This window comes from Vicia villosa, linkage group LG2 (assembly GCF_029867415.1).
Source record: "Vicia villosa cultivar HV-30 ecotype Madison, WI linkage group LG2, Vvil1.0, whole genome shotgun sequence".
Lineage (NCBI taxonomy): Eukaryota > Viridiplantae > Streptophyta > Magnoliopsida > Fabales > Fabaceae > Vicia > Vicia villosa.
The window spans coordinates 182,176,349-182,193,333 of record NC_081181.1 but is presented as its reverse complement, the minus strand read 5'-3'; the positions used below and the strand labels follow the sequence as shown (position 1 = coordinate 182,193,333).

The 16,985-nt window shown below is 36.7% G+C and overlaps 1 protein-coding gene across 1 annotated transcript; it reads left to right on the top strand.

The window, feature by feature from the left end:
* Positions 1–8,436: 8,436 nt before the first annotated feature.
* LOC131653182 (uncharacterized) lies at positions 8,437–10,893 on the top strand. Its single transcript, XM_058923268.1, has 2 exons — positions 8,437–9,344; positions 9,429–10,893. Exons 1-2 carry the CDS (start codon positions 8,437–8,439, stop codon positions 10,891–10,893), a joined length of 2,373 nt encoding a protein of 790 aa, XP_058779251.1.
* The last annotated feature ends 6,092 nt before the right edge of the window (positions 10,894–16,985 follow it).

The window sequence follows — 16,985 nt, the reverse complement described above, 5'->3', positions numbered from 1 at the left end:
GAGACAACGCAACCGCGACATCGTCACAACAACTTGAAACCATTGACGAATCGCAAGAAGGATTCTTCTTTCACGAACTATTCACGGAGGAAGAATCAGAAGTTTTTATACAACCTACTATTGTCAACATGGCTGCTAATGGTCCATGTGCTAATAGTCCAAGACTCAATCCTCAGTTCGCTAGAACTGCCGCCAACGGGCGACCGACAGAACTGAAGACCGGTATCATACAATTGATTTGTGCAAGTCCTTTCGCCGGATTGGACCATGAAGACCCGTACACGCATCTTACTCGATTCTATGAGTTAGCAGGTACTACGGGTGTCGCTCAAGCTGATGAGGAAGCATTATTCAAGAGGTTGTTCCCACACTCTTTGTTATCTAAGGCAAAAGATTGGTATCTGGATCAACCCGAAGCAGTGATGACTAATTGGAACACATTGGAAGAAAAATTTCTGGAAAGGTTTTACTCTCAAAACCGATTCTTTGAAGCAAAAACAGCAATAGCAGTATTTTCTCAAGGTAGTAATGAATCTTTAAATGAAGCATGGGAAAGGTATAAAGCTATGTTGAGAAAGTGCAAAGGACATGGCTTTACAGACGTCGATCAAATCCATATGTTCCGTAACGGTCTCACAGCTACAAACAAGACACTTTTGGACGCCACAGCTGGTGGTTCTCTCATGTCCAAAACACCTGAAGAAGCTACTCAGATAATAGAGCGAATGGCTCTAAATGATCGTCAAGGCAATCATGATCGAACAGTAAGAGATAAGAAACCCGGAATGTTAGAGTTGAACAACAGTGATGCTCTACTTGCTCAGAACAAATTGCTAACTTCACAAGTGGAGCTTTTGACACAACAAATGTCTAAATTACCACAACAGATCAAGGAGCTGAACGGGGTATCTAATTCATATCAAGTTGCTAGGTGCGAATTGTGCAAGGGAGATCATCAAACAGGATTCTGTCCACCAGTGCAAGAAGAAGAAGTGAATTACATGAATAATAACCAAGGACAAAGGCAGAATCAATATCAGAATCAGCCATACCAACAAGGTTATCCACCAAGATACAACAACCAAGGGTACCAACAAAGGCCACCGAATCAAGGGTATCAACAACAAGCATTCCAACCGTACACTCAACCACCACAACAACAGCAAGGAGGACAATCCAAGTTGGAGGAGACAGTGAATCAGTTCATTCAAACATCCGTAATAAATCAGAAGAACCAGGAAGCGGCAATTAAAAACCTGCAAACTCAAGTGGGGCAGATAACACATCAACTCACTCTACAGGCACAAGGAGCCTTACCAAACTCAACCGAAAAAAAACGCAAGACCAGGAGAAAATTTATGCTGTTACAACAAGGAGTCAAAGGGGTCCAGAATCGGAAAAAGAGAAAGAAGAGGTAGGTGACCCTATGGCGATGGAGGTAGATCTGGAAATAAGAGAGGACCTAAAAGAGCCAGAAGTTGTAATATTACCAATGAAACCAGATGAAGAAAAAAATAAGAAAGATGTCGAACAGGTGATTAAACCACCCCTCCCTTTGCGAGTAACAAAGAAGGATTCAAAAGAGAAAGACGTTCGAAAATTTACGTCCTTGTTCAAAAAGTTAAAAGTGAATTTACCTTTCTTTGAAGCGCTGGAACACATGCATGTGTATAAGAAATTTATGAAGGAGGTATCGGAGAAAAAAAGATCACTAGAAGGAGAACCAAAAATGGCAATCGAAAATGTAGTATAGTCGCTGCAGAAAGAAAAATCCCAATTAAGAGAAGAGACCCTGGGGCGGTGGCGATACCATGCACTATCAAGAATATATCATTTAAAAAGGTACTTCTCGATTCTGGCTCTAGTGTGAGTCTAATTCCGTTATCCATTTTCAAAAGGCTTGAATTAGACAAGATTAGTGAAAGTAAGTCGCAATTACGGTTCGCCGATCACACTATTAAGAAATCTTATGGAGTAGCGGAAGATGTACTAGTAGAAGTTGATAAGTTTGTTTTCCCTGTTGACTTCCACATCATGGACATTCCGGAAGATGAAGAAACTCCGATCCTTCTTGGGAGACCCTTTTTGGCGACAGGACGCTGTAATCTTGACATTGAAAAGGGGACGCTAACGCTAAAATCATTTGATGAAGAAATAACCTTGAAGATGCTGGGAGTCAAGAAACACAGGTCAGGAGTAAATGAGAAAAATTCAACTAGTATACCGGAAGATGCACAAGAAAACAAAAATCTCATCAACCTTCAAGAAAAAGTCTCTAACATATCTTCTCCAATGGAACCAAATTATGATGATGTCAAAAGTCCTAAGAGGACTAAGGAGAGTGATAAGAATGAGGAAGATAAAGTGAAGAGAAAAGCCATCCATGTTTTTCATCTTCATGAGTTTGTGGGTATGGAAGTACAAAGTAGCGGGTGTTGGAAAAGGAAATACCCTCCATAAAACAAGGGGTGATGAACCGTCGAGCCATGCGACGTTAAACGAAGCACTTTGTGGGAGGTAACCCACACTTCTAATGTTTTGTTTTGTTTAATTTTTATTTCAGGAAATAATCAGGGAACCCGTCTAGTGAAAGCTAGGAGGCAGCAATTGATATTGCGTTACTCTCTGTAAGTCACCCTCTCGGATTTGTTACGAAACATTGAGGTCAATGTTTAGTTCAAGTTTGGGGGGTGGAGCTATTTATTTTTGAATTGTTCAAATTTTCTGTTTTGTACTTCCAGTTAGAGTAAGTAGTCCCATAACAAAGCGGGAATCTCAAGCGAAGTATCAACAATGAAGCAACATGTATGAAAGTGGTAGGAAGTGAATGTTCAAAATTTTTCAGTTTCACTTTCTTTTTCAATAAGTAACAAAGCAGGTATGAATTTTCAAACTCAAACTCTTAATGTGTGCAATGAAACTTAAGGTGTTAGTAAATACTGTCAGAAGTTCTTTATGGTACATTGTTTATTGGATCGGTTTAGCCTTAACCATTGTGAGGAAAGCCTTCCATTGTTTACTATATGCAGGAGACCATCAATTATTTTGACTTGTTCGTATCATGCTAAACCGGTTGTTGCATCGTCTGTGGAAACCTGGGGAAGTGATTTAGGCAATTGTTTGAATTTGAGAGTTCATTGAGCCGACTCTACCGTAAAAATTATTTTCTTCTGTGAGAGTGTGATCCTTTGCTAACCATTCTTTGAGCCTGAGGTCAAGGTAAGTATCATAATATGCACCAAGGAAAATACCTGGTGAGTATCGATCTCAATAAAAGTTTTGTTCTGGATCATCAACCATAAAATTTGGTGATGTGTTTTCTCTTTGACCTTTTTAGAAAGTAGGGGAGCATTCATATAATCTGAATACAGGTTGATCTCCAAGTTGGGGAGAGTCACATTCAAAAGAGGAGTAAGTACATGTGGTAATCTGTGAAGGATAAAAGAAGTAGTAGCTTGAAAAAAAAATAATAATAATAATAAGAAGAAGAGTTTATGGAAAAAGAACAACGTTTGAATATAACGGTTGTTGAGAAAAAAAAGAGTGAAAAAGAAAAACCGAGCTACGAATGAGAAAAGATGACCAGGTGAGAAAGCGAAAGTTATAGAGAAGGAGAAATAAGTTATGAATTGGATGCTTCCCTATATTAGGAACAACCCTTGATTATCTTCTTTTCTTTGAATCTAAACCACATTACAACCATAGAAAGACCTTTTGATTCTCAGATTCCACAAGACTTGATGCGAGCAATTTGGTGAACGTATGATATGGATCTTTGTTGATTTAATTGTGTGGATGAGTGTTTAACCCCTCTTTTAGTCATCATACTTTTTGATGAGAGTGATTAGTGCTGATTCAATTACAATTGTGTAGTGTTTTGAACTTCTGGAGGTAATTTGCTTTCAAAGTTTGTTTCATGTGTATATTCTGAGTTTGCAGATAGAAGAGGAGTATTTGACTTAGTTACTGTATTGAACCACTTGAGAAAAACTTTTTGAAAAACCTGTTGCATGATTGTCGGTAAACTTTGCTGAAGGTAAGTAATTTTGTTTAGGGACAAACAAAACTCTAACTTGGGGAGAGTTTGTTAGGAGTAAATTAATGGTAAATTCATGTGTTAATATAAGTGATTTCTTCTCTAAACTAATGCAAATTGTGATGAATCCATAGGTTTTTATGAAGAATTGAACTGAATAAGTTTAGTTCATGTATAAAGCAAATCGAATCACTTGTGGGTGTTATTGTTGCATGTTTTGAGCTGAATTGGAACTTAAGAAGAACAAGAAGAGGAAAGGAAGCTGGAAATCTCAAAGGCAAAGCAAAAAGATGAAGTTTGACAAGGGCGCGCCGCGGGAGTTCTAGCCAGCGCCGCACCAAAGTCTCTGTTTGTGATCGCGCCGCGCCAATCCGATGCCGCGCCGCGGCCTCGGCGTTTAAAGCCCAAAACTTCTATTTAAGAAGCCCTAGCTTCCAAGAGAAAAACAACTTGGTAGAGATCTTTTGTGAGCGAAACTCAGAGAGCAATCCTAATCCAGGACAGCAAACAACATCCGACGGAGAATTCAACATCAATTGAAGACATTCCCTTGATGAAGATGAATCCATCCCTGAATTCTTGTGTGTTCTTCATGTCTATGGAGAGCTAAATTCCTCTTGTTGAGTCTAAGGTAGTAGTTAACCTAGGAATATACAATACCATTGATTAATTCCTGTGAACAATTATTTGAATTCATTATCAATAAGAAACCTTGTTTTTATTCTTAAATTATCGTTGAATCTTTGATCGAAAGAAAGGATTTAACTTTTGCCCTAGGTTACTATATTGATTCAATTGCAATTTGCAGAGATGGAATTGTAATTGGGTTTTCATAATTATCGTTCTTAATTACTATTATCGTTATTGTGATTTGGAGAGATCGAATCTCATACCGGTAAAAGTTATCTAATTTGATTTGCAGACATGGAATCTTATTTGAGGATAAGTGAAGATAATGATTCAAAGGATTGTTCTATTGTGATTTAATTGATAATTGTATAGGATTAGGTTGATGAACCCTAAAGACTCAACATCTTTCTTTATTTGTTAACACAAAGTCCTTTACTCGCTTTTATTTTATTATTTGCTTTTGATATTATTATTAGTATAAAACAAACCAAACCAAATTTCTTGACTCAAAATAAACAACTATAGAACGGCAGTGATATTAACCAATCCCTGTGGATACGATATATTACAGAAAATATTTACCCACAAATACTTTCAACACACTTCATAAAGTCCTCGTGAGGAGAATCTTTCCAAAAAGTCCCTACTAGCAGGGGCAAATCTATGCAAGTCCAGTGTGACATCTTGATCAATGCTTGGTGGTGTGTCTTAATCAAAGTAAATCCAGAAATGGTAAACACTATAACACTGGGGGCAACTTTTAGGACGCCCATGTCTCCCCACAAAGCCAGTTTAACAGGATCATATCCCCACAGAGTAATCATTAAGAAGATATCTTCAAACGCTCCCCAACAGAGTTTACATCTTCAACACTACCGGTTCTCCAACACTTTGCTCTTCTCCAACATGGTTTATTAATATCTCTGATCCCCAATCAGGGAACATCAAGTTACTGATCATCCCCAAGCAGAAATCATAAACCCCCAGCTGATCATCTTCAAAACAAGATCAGACGCCAAAATCACAAAGGCATAGTAATTTATTTTCTCAATCAAGACAACATAAGTAATATTCACATATCATAAATCATAAACATATTCATACATCGCATACATACTGAACTCACGCATAACATACAAAGTTTCTCATTTATTTTGAGGGACTCGTTACATAATACATGCATCATGACATTGCATAACTATACCTATTTGCATGATACAGGTACCGACAAATGAACGAAATCTCCAAATTTCCAAGATCTAATTCAGTTACTACGAATGGTACTGACACGGTCAACGCTCAAAGATCTAATTCATTTACCACGAACGGTAATGACACGATCATTTTCAAAGATCCAATTCAGCTACTACGAATGGTACTGACACGGTCAACGCTCGAAGATCTAATTCATTTACCACGAACGGTAATGACACGGTCATTTTCAAAGATCTAATTCAGTTACTACAAACGGTACTGACACGATCAACTCTCAGAGATCTAATTCTATCATCACGAACGGTGTAGACACGATCACTGACCTTCCCAGTCTAATTCAGTTACTACGAACAGTGCTGACACGACAAGAGAATCTAATTCTATCATCACGAACGATGTAGACACGATTATCTCTCCAAGATCTAATTCGGTTACTACGAACGGTGCTGACACGATCGACCTCTAAAGAATCTAATTCCATCATCACGAACGGTGTGGACACGATCAACTGTTTCCTAAGTCTAATTCAGTTATTACGAACGGTACTGACACGACAAAAAGATCTAATTCTATCATCACGAACGGTATAGACACGATCATCTTCCAAAGTCTAATTCAGTTACTACGAACAGTGCTGACGCGAACAACTCTCCTAAAATCTAATTCATCTACTATACGATCAACATTCAAACAATTACTTCCCAAAAACTTCAGTCTCAACATCTAGATGGCATCTTTAAGCCCATCTCCGACAAAAGTCCCTACTCCAGCTAGGGCAAATTTCTTGGTATTCTAGTGTTCAATCATCTTCCACCTTCAGATACCGACTGGCATACAAACCACTCTACATCTTCAAATTTAAGATAATTGAACAGGGGCAGCTGTCATACCCCAAAATTTGCCCATACATTTTCTCCTATTCAAAATCAGATCAATGCGCAAAACTCATAAGACACATTCTCCTATACAAAGGCTCTGAACTAGGGTTTGACTCTTTCAAAGGAAAATCACTGAATCAATGGCTTCAAAGCATCTCATATGGCTCAATACATCTCACATTATCCCTATGACAAGTATCAAGACATATCTCAAAGTTCTGGTCACTCAAAAGTTCAGAAAACCCACAGTCGACTGGTTGACCTAAAAAGTCAACTGTGGTCAAAACAAAGTCAAAACTCCTGATTTTTTGTCAAGATCCTCATATTGAAGTATCATTCACCATTTGATCAAGAATTGATCATGGTTCATCAAGGAAAGATAAAAAATCAACAAATCAAGAAGTTCCTAAATTAGGGTTTTGTATAGGAAAAGTCAACTGAACTTTGACCAGCCATAACTCTCACATGGAACATCAGAAATTTCCCATCCAAAGCTCATTTTGAAGGAAATTTGATTCTCTACAAATTTATCTCTCACATGCATGGGCGGATTTACCGTACGGCCAGGGTGGGCCATTGCCCGGGCTCCACCTGGCCCAATTTTTTTTTTTTTAAAGTTATGTTATTAAAATAAAGTTAAAAAATTTAGAAAAAAAAAAGAAAAAAAGGGAAAGAAAATGATACAACACATAGAGGAAAACTGCTGAAACGCAAAAAGGGAAGAGAAAGAATTTGAAACCCCATAACAACGCCTTCCTCCGTCGTCTCGTCTCCCTCCCTCATCCACCTTTCTTCCTCCTTCTGCCGCCTCCCTCCGTCGCTGCCCTGTCTCTCCCTCTGTCTCTTCGACTTCGTTGCCGACGCCGTCGTAATCGCAAATCAAATCTTCTGGTATAACAATGTTTATGAAATTGCAGAAAGAAAATTTTATTATATTATTGAAATTGTTTGTGTTGATTTAGTTTTGAAATTGCAGAAAGAAAATTTTAGGTATTCAATTTGATTGCAAATTTGCAATTACAAACTTACTCTTGCTGTCTTGTAAGTTGTAAACAAAATAGTGGTAACAAAAAAAAATTGCTGTAGAAAGTAGTACAAACTTACTCTTGTTGTCTTGTATTCTGTCATTTTTTTTTTGTTTCTCTCAAGAATTTTCCTTGTTTGATCTTGCCTCAAGTAGCAGTATATTCTTCAATGGAGATGTAGTGAAATTCTATATATATGGGTCCCATCTTTGAAATGTACAATTCTATATGAATTTTTATTTTGCCACATAATGAATATGCATGTGGATATGGGTTGTAGTCTGCAATTTACTTTAACAAGTGGCTAGTCTAGTTGATTGATTTGTTTGTATTTTATTGCCTTTAATAAAACAAAACAAAAATATGTTTTTGTTGTACTACTAGCAAGTTCTTGGTTGGATTTCTTCTCACTTGTATCAATATTAATTGTTGGAAATAAAACAATGATGAATTGTGTATCTCCTTAAAGTAAGTTTATGGGAATATTGTTTTTGGTAAATTATGTTTCATAAAAGGGTTTTTTTTTGTACATTAAGTTTTATAAATTAGTCCTAGTGTATTGTTTAAATTAGTTTTATTTGTTGATGCCTTTTTATTATAGATTTTTTAGGTTATTAATAAATTTATTAACTATTTTATCTTTTGTTCAGAGATGAGGAGATTTTTGGTTGATAGAGAAAATATGGAGAATGTGAATGTTGTGCAACCGGAAGTCGAATTAGAACCACCGCTTAATAATGTGGTTAATGAGTTTAATCCAAATGAGATTGTGCGTGATCCAGGTTGTAGGAAACAAATTAGTGAGTATGCTCCAGATATTCAAGACCAAGTGAGGAGGGCATATATATTGAAGGGTCCAATGCAACCAGATTTGTCAAGCTTTCCTCGTACTCAATTTGGAAGTGTTAAAAGAGCCTTTAGTAAATCATGGTATAAGAATTATACATGGATAGAATACAGTGAGATAAAGGATGCAGCTTATTGTTTTTATTGTTTTCTATTTAAGCAACCTGGGAGGGCCGAGCACTTTGGTTTTGAAGTCTTCACTAAAAGCGGATATAAAGATTGGAAGCATGCATCTCAAGGCTTAAAAGGTCATGTTGGTAGTCATAATAGTTTGCACAACTCATGTGTCAAGCACTACGATGATTATAATAATCAAAGACAAAGTGTGACAAGTAAGTTTGCTAAAGCAACCAAGGAATCAGAAGAAATGTATAAGATTCGTTTGACTTGTTCTTTAGATTGCTCAAGATATCTCATAGCACAAGGAATGGCTTTCCGTGGCCACGATGAATCCTCTACTTCACTAAATAAGGGAAATTTTAGAGAGATGGTAGATTGGGTAAAATCTCAGAATGAACAAGTGAGGGATGCTTTTGACCGTGGTGGAAAAAATTGTACAATGACTTGCGGAGACATTCAAAAGGAGCTTGCAATGTGTTGTGCACATGAAGTTACCAAGGTGATTATGGAAGAGCTTGGTGATAGACAATTCTCCGTGCTTATTGACGAGTCACGTGATATATCTGTCAAAGAGCAAATGGCAGTGATGTTGAGGTTAATAGTTGAATTTTCCAATTTCTAATTTTCCTTACCTATTATTCTCCATGCCGCCTAGTAAACTGGTTGAATTTGTTTTAGGTTTGTGAATGACAAAGGGAATGTTGTTGAACGATTTATTGCTCTACATCATGTCACAGATACTTCATCTAAGTCATTAAAGGATGCTCTTTATGGTATTCTTGATAAGTACACGTTATCAATTTCAAGGATACGAGGGCAAGGATATGATGGAGCTTCAAATATGAGAGGTGAATTTAATGGTTTGCAAAGAAAAATTCTAGATGAAAACCCTTATGCTTTCTATGTCCATTGTTATGCTCACCGTTTACAATTGGTTGTTGTGCCTGTTACTAGTAGTTGCTCATCTATTCATGATTTCTTTGAGTACATTGCCTTGATTGTGAATACAACAAGTGCATCTTGTAAGAGGAGGGATGCTTTGACAGAGGCACAACACCAAGATATTTTAAATAAACTTGAGAGTTGTGAGATATCTAGAGGAAGGGGCTTGCACCAATCATCTAGTCTCACTAGACCCGGGGATACTAGATGGGGTTCACATCATACTACATTGCTTCGTTTGGATCAAATGTGGTCCTCCGTGTTAAAGGTGCTTAGTATGGTTGATGAAGATGGACGTGGACCATCTCAAGCAGCAGGTTTGATAGAAAAAATGGAGAGCTTTAAATTTGCTTTTATTTTGAGGTTAATGTTAAAGTTGTTTGGTATCACTAACGAGCTTTCAAATGTATTGCAAAGAAAAGATCTTAATATTGTGAATGCCATGGAATTAGTTGATGTTGTCAAAGCTCGGTTGGGCACAATGAGAGAGAGTGGTTGGAATAATTTTTTTGCCGATGTCCAAGGATTTTGTGTTGCTAAAAGTATTCCGGTACCAAATATGGATGACGAAATACCGGTTCGGGGTCGTTCAAGAGCAGAAGGGAGGACTATCACTAATCTTCATCATTATCGTGCAGAGATTTTTTATGTTGCTATTGATAAAATATGTGTGGAGATGGATCACCGCTTTAGTGAAGGAAGTAACATTATACTTGATTGCTTCTCATGTCTTGACCCCAAGAACTCTTTCTCCAAGTTTGATGTTGATAAGCTTGTTCGTCTTGCTGATATTTATCATGCCGACTTTTCTGATGATGACCGAGGAACGATTAGGGATCAACTTGAAACTTATGTGCTTCAAGTGAGAAGAAATGCTTCATTTTCCACTTGTGAAGATGTTCAAAGTTTGGCTATGAAGATGGTTCAAACTGAGAAACATTTGGTATTCCCATTGGTTTATAAACTTATTGAGATAGCTTTGATATTGCCGGTGTCGACAGCATCCGTTGAAAGAGCTTTTTCAGCAATGAAGATTATCAAGTCTAAATTGCGCAATAAGATCAACGATGTGTGGTTCAATGACTTGATGGTATGTTACACCGAGCGAGAGATATTCAAGTCACTTGATGATATTGATATTATTCGAACATTCACCGCAAAGAAGTCTCGGAAAGGACATTTGCCTCGGAATTTTATTTAACCCGCTATTGTAAGATTATGTTTATCTCTTTTATTTTAAACTATATTCTTGTTGGCCAATTGATGAGTCTCTTTTATTTTGATTGATGACTATTTATATATTATATATAATATAAATTTGCGGTATTTAAATTGTTGCCCAGGCTTTATAATTTTTCTGGCTCCGCCACTGCTCACATGCCAAGTCCAAAAATGCTTCATTTGAGAGATATGGACTAAAACATTATAGGTCCTTTTCAAAAGTCAACAAAAAGACACTTTTTTCAAAAAGGACATAAAATGAGCATGGAAAAGAATTTTGATATGAGACCAAAGACACTGGTTAGAGGACTCTCTAAGGTTTCCAAAAATCCTAGAGCACCTTCATACCTCAAAAATTGAGGGAGATATGCCTTGTCAAAGTTGGACTATTTTTGAGAAAAAATGTGAAGAGAAAAAGCCTAAAACTCAAAATACTTCCAAATGGGCTTGCATCCTTTTTGTTCTATCCTCACTATAGGCCCATCCACGTGCCAAAAACAAAGGCTTTCTATTTTTACAATTTTATTAATTATTTTTTGATTTTAATCATGATTTAATTATATAAAATGTGAAAAAATAAAAGATACGATTCTACTTCAAGTTTAGGCCAAGGATTCAATCAATATTCCCCTAAAATAAGTCAAATTTCGTGCACAAAGGGATTGGTGAAAAAATATTGAAATTGAGCCATAAATGGAAAGATTCCATAATATATTTCAATCAAATTTCAAAGAAATTTCAATCAAAGATTGGTAAAGATTTGATTCAATTTCTGTTGCCCTAAACATTCTCTTATAAGTATCCAAGACATTTAGAATACAGGGGTGACGAATGGCTGCATCCAAAGAACCCTAATCCGAGCTCTAAGAATTCAAGAAAATTGCAAAACTGAATTCTTGGTTGCAGGCCGATTCAAGGTATTCCAGTGATTCTCACACGTTCCTTGGATAACTCTGAAGCTAATCAGACTATTCTCGACAAGAAACACTTCCAGAATCGCGCATAATACCCCACGGTTTGCACTTTTCTAATACCCTTCGATCTCAATCATTCATGCATTCTATCTGGATTTTGTTTGTATAATCATGTTCACATTGATTCTCTGATGGTTTCTGGAAAATTAATTGAGTTTTTATGCATATTTTGACCGAATGCCATAGTTAGGGTTAGAAACACCAAATTAGGGTTTCTTTCATTAGGCAAAATCACGAGCAATTACAGGTACCAATGAATTCGTGATGCTTGGACGATTCGTTTGGTGTGGTCGCGCCAAATTTTTGGTGTGGTTCTGTGTTCGTTTGACTTTCGCAGGTGTAGAAGATGAAGCTTTTTTATAGCTTCCATGAAAAAGCGGTGTAAAACGAATATTGCAGAAATTCAGTGGAGAAGATGACGCGCTGTCGTCACATCATTGGTCCAATTCAAAAATAATTGGCGCGCGCGCGTGGTGGGACGTTGTCCATCCGCATACGATACACCCTCACAATCTCAGCCATCCGATCGATCCAGCATCAAATCCCACGCACCAGATTCGCAGGTCCACCATGCACCTCTTACGCGTGCCACATGCGATCAAGATAAGTTCTTTTTGCAATTTTTTTTACTTTTTATTGCATAGCATTTTTTGTTTTATAATATATATATTATTTGTTTTAAAATTCTTTTTTTCTTTTTTCTCTATTATATAAACTAGTACCTATTCTTATTCTTAAAAAAAAAAAAACTTTTTTTATAAAAAAAAATGTTATTTATTTATTTTATTTTATATACTCATTTAGCTTATAATATTTGTTTTCCTTATTGTCATACCCCAAAATTTGCCCATGCTATTTTCCATACACAAAATCAAATAAATACATAAATCTCCAAGAACACATTTATTGAGTTAAAATGGAGGAAGTTAAGGATGATACAAGTGGGCTAAATTTTGAAAGGAAAAAAATACATAAGTGCCAATTCAAAGAACTTAGAGATTGGGACTAATGGGCCTATCTTGTGAATTTTAAATATGTCTATGGGAAGCCCATAAACCCATCATTGCCTATTTTGTGATTTATTTATTTTAATTTTGTATTTATTTATTTAAATATCAAGTTAAATCAAATAAATCATATATGTGATTTCAATTAATTCCAATCAATTGCACAAAAATCTTTTTCTTCTCCTCAGTAATCAATCAAAATCGAAATTAAAGTTGGATTAAGGTCAAAACAGCAAGTTTCAAATCTCTTCCCAAATCAAATCTCTGAGTAATTTCAATCACAAAAATTCCATTAGATTTGTTTCATCTTTAGTAACCTAAATCCATCTCTATATATATACTTAATCCTAATCAGAAGGGGGAGAGAATTATTTGGCCGCAAGAATCCTACTCGGAAGCCAAAAAAACGTGAAATTCAGGGAGCAAAAACACAAAGTTCCAGCATGGTTCTGCTTATACAAAGGCGTCCAATAGCTTCCTGATGATGCTCTGAATCGTCCCATACTCTTGCAAACAAACAGAACATCTGGGAACGTGAAATCGCAGTCTCACCTACCTTCATATTTTTATTTTCGATTTCATAGTTTCATGAGTTTTTGACATAAATTGGTCACATATTTATATTCCTAACATGATTTCGGTGCTTCCTATATGTTTTGATTGTAGTTCGAGTCTAGGTACGAGCTTCCACCATTGATAGGGTTTCATGTTTCGAATTGGGGCATCATGGAATAGCCAAAATCGGACCCATCCAAAGGCACCGATGAACTCAGAGGACAATTTGTAGTCGATTTATGGCTTTGGATTGGATTTATTCATGCTATAATTAATTTTTGAATTTTGCAGGATGTATGGCAACGCACTGGAACCGTGGGTAAAAGTGTTGGTGTTCTTCAAAAAACCTCTTGGGGAAGATGAACAGTAAAGGCGCGTTCCTCTATTTTTTTTTAATTTTGAAAACGTTTAAATTATGTTTATCTACTTTTTGCATGATTTCTATAACAGCAAAAACATATAGAATCATTGGCCAGGCGTAGCATGTGTGAAGCATTAAGACCCCAGTTCGATCCAGGTAGAAGACACGTTTTTTTTCTCAATTAAAAACCCACTAATCCAGTGTGTCCAGGGCGGTGCGCGTCTACGACGCACCCTCATGTCAGCACCACAGGATCCTTGTCATTCCAGATCCAACGCACAAGAAAGTGATGCTCCACCATGAACCAGCAAGAATGCTCCACACTGGATCAGAGCTAAGTTTTTATTATTTTTATTTTATTTTCTTTTTAATTATATGAATGTTCTATTCTATTTTTTTTTCTTCTTTTCTACTTTCTTTTATATAATAATAATTATTAATTATATTATTATTCATGTTAAAATTAGTTTTTTAATAAATTGTAATTATTTATTTTTTATCGAAAATTCGTTTTTCTTTATAATTCTTTGATTTTAATTTTTATTTATACGCTTAATTAATTAAAATATTGGGCGTAACCCTATAATTATTAATTTTTATTTTGCCAATTTCATTAGTTTTTTTAGGGTTTGTTCAATCCCATTTAATTTGCCTGTTGGATAAAATAGGGTTTGTACCCTGATTGAATCTTAAATGCACTAACATTTTTCTTCTGCATGCCTAATTTTCAGGGTTAATCAAAGATCTCCGGCCACGCGCCCCGCCAAATCAAAAGCTAAGTTCCTATTTCCTTTTTTCTTTAAAAATGATTTAACTTTTATTTTTTGCCTTCCGCCCGAAATAAGGTTTGCCTTGAATTAGCCATACACTCACCACATCCTTTTTCTTTATGTCCAACTTTTCAGGGTTATCGTCAAAAACCTTTGCCCATCAACCTTCATCAATCGAAGCTAAAGGTTTGTCAAGTCGCTAAAGCTACGAGTTTGGTAACCCTAAACCCTAAACCTTCTTTGTTCATTATTACTTATGTCAAACCCTTTTAAGGGATCCGCTGGTTTCATTGTCCCCTTCCCCTATTATTATATAACTGTTTACTGGTTGTATTGATTGGCCTTGAAGGCACTTAAATTGTGATATTATTTTTTACTGCGTGGTTAGTAATTTAGGGAGTGCAAACCATGAATTGAACCTAGATCACATAACTACAAGATAAATATTATCTGAACATAACCACGTGATTGTTGCACCCACACACCTTTAGGGTAATCCCTCTGGTTGCCTTTGTTGCCTGTTGCCTTGTTGCCTTTAATTATACTAAATAGTCAAAGTCCCTCGATTCCGAGGATACCTAAAAGTAAACAAATGTTGCCCTAAGTTCATTATTGTCATCAACATTGTCCCTCGAAGTTGCCTCGGTAAAACATGATGATTGTCCCTATTGCTAAGGTATCCTCGCATGATGCCTAAAAAGATTAATGACTATTATATCCTTCCCTTAGACTACCTGCCTTCTTTATGGCATGGGACAGTCTTATGGCGAACGATTACTCGATGACCCTTAAACATCCAATTGAAAGACTTCCTACCCTTTATGGTATGGATAGATCCTTTCACCTGAAAAGCTAAAAGAACACATTTTTAAACTTAGGGTAGTTGCTATTAATTGCTTGCTCTAAATTCAAAAACTATTCTTCCATTCTTTTCAAATCAAGTTCAAAAAGACTACGCTTACTTACAAGCTAAAGTTCTTCTTCGAAAATCATTTCAAATTCAAAATACTTTTCACACCTCCTTTCAGAACAATTTCAAAACGAGGCTACGCTTATTTACAAGCTAAAGTCCTTAACGAGTTTTTTACTATTCGCACACTGCTTTTCGAACAATTCAAACAAATCAAATATTTTCAAAGTGAGCTAAGCAATTAAGAGCCCATGGATAACCATGGATGCAAAGGGTGCCTTACACCTTCCCTTTGCATAATTACCCCCCGAACCCTATTTTATTTAAAAGGTTTTTCCTGTTCTTTTAGCCTTTCTAATTAATTTGGATAAAATAAAAGTCGGTGGCGACTCTTGCTCAACCGCGACATTTTCGATATAAAGTCAGTTCACCGTATTACAGAACTGGCGACTCTGCTGGGGAGAATTTTCTTATAAAAGAGGGGTTACCTTAAAAGTTTAGGAATCACTTAAATGTTTTCTATTGTTTGCTTTGCTTGTTTTATTTTTTCAGGGTTGTTTTGGGAAAAATGAAGGACGAATCCTATTCCCGGATTCAAGAACACCTAAGATTAGGAGCGGCATAGTCATGGAGACCCCCCTTGTGCATGCTTGGGGTTGGTCAAAATGAAGTCCGCACTTGAGTTAGGCCTCCACTGGTTATTGTGTACCTCTTTTGCATGAGAGAGGTTTACGCATGTATCTTTGGGTGCGTCGGAGCTCAAGGACCTTTAGTCACCTTTAACCCATCCTGACTTTTAGGAACGTAGTGGGAGGGCTATTCTTGGTGCATGCCAAGTTATGGTCGCTACCCGATACTACAACTCAGATAGGTTTCTTCCTAAAGTATCATTGCGTGGTATTCATGTACCATGTTCGAGGGTGCTTTAGAGGGGGCTGACAATTCTGAGTCACTTGGTAGAACCCGTTGCTGAAAACTCCTTATCCATAGAAATACCCTGGGGAAGGACACCTGATCAGACGCCATGCAAGCCTTAAGCCAAAAATTGTGTGATTTGTGTGACTTGATTGTGTTTGTTACTAACCGTCGTTTCCTTGCAGGTTTTGTTAAAAGGACTTGTTTGTCCTTACAATCTCACACTATGCCTAACAAACTTCATTCGCATAACATCATGACATCATGACATCATAAGCATAACATGATTTAACTAACCCTTTCAAGGATCCTAGGGATTTAGGGCGCACAATTTCAGGGACTCCTATCAAGGACCGATTTCCTAATCAAGGGGCAAGAGGATTTATTTTCCTCTGGCCACACACCTTCCAATTCAAAGACTCAGTACCTAGCAAGGGGCAAGAGGATTTATTTTCCTCCGTCCACATGCCTTCCAATTCAAAGACACAGTACCTATCAAGGGGCAAGAGGATTTATTTTCCTCTAGCCATATACCTTCAAATTCAGAAGTATCCCGAATCAGAGGCGATGACCCACTGGA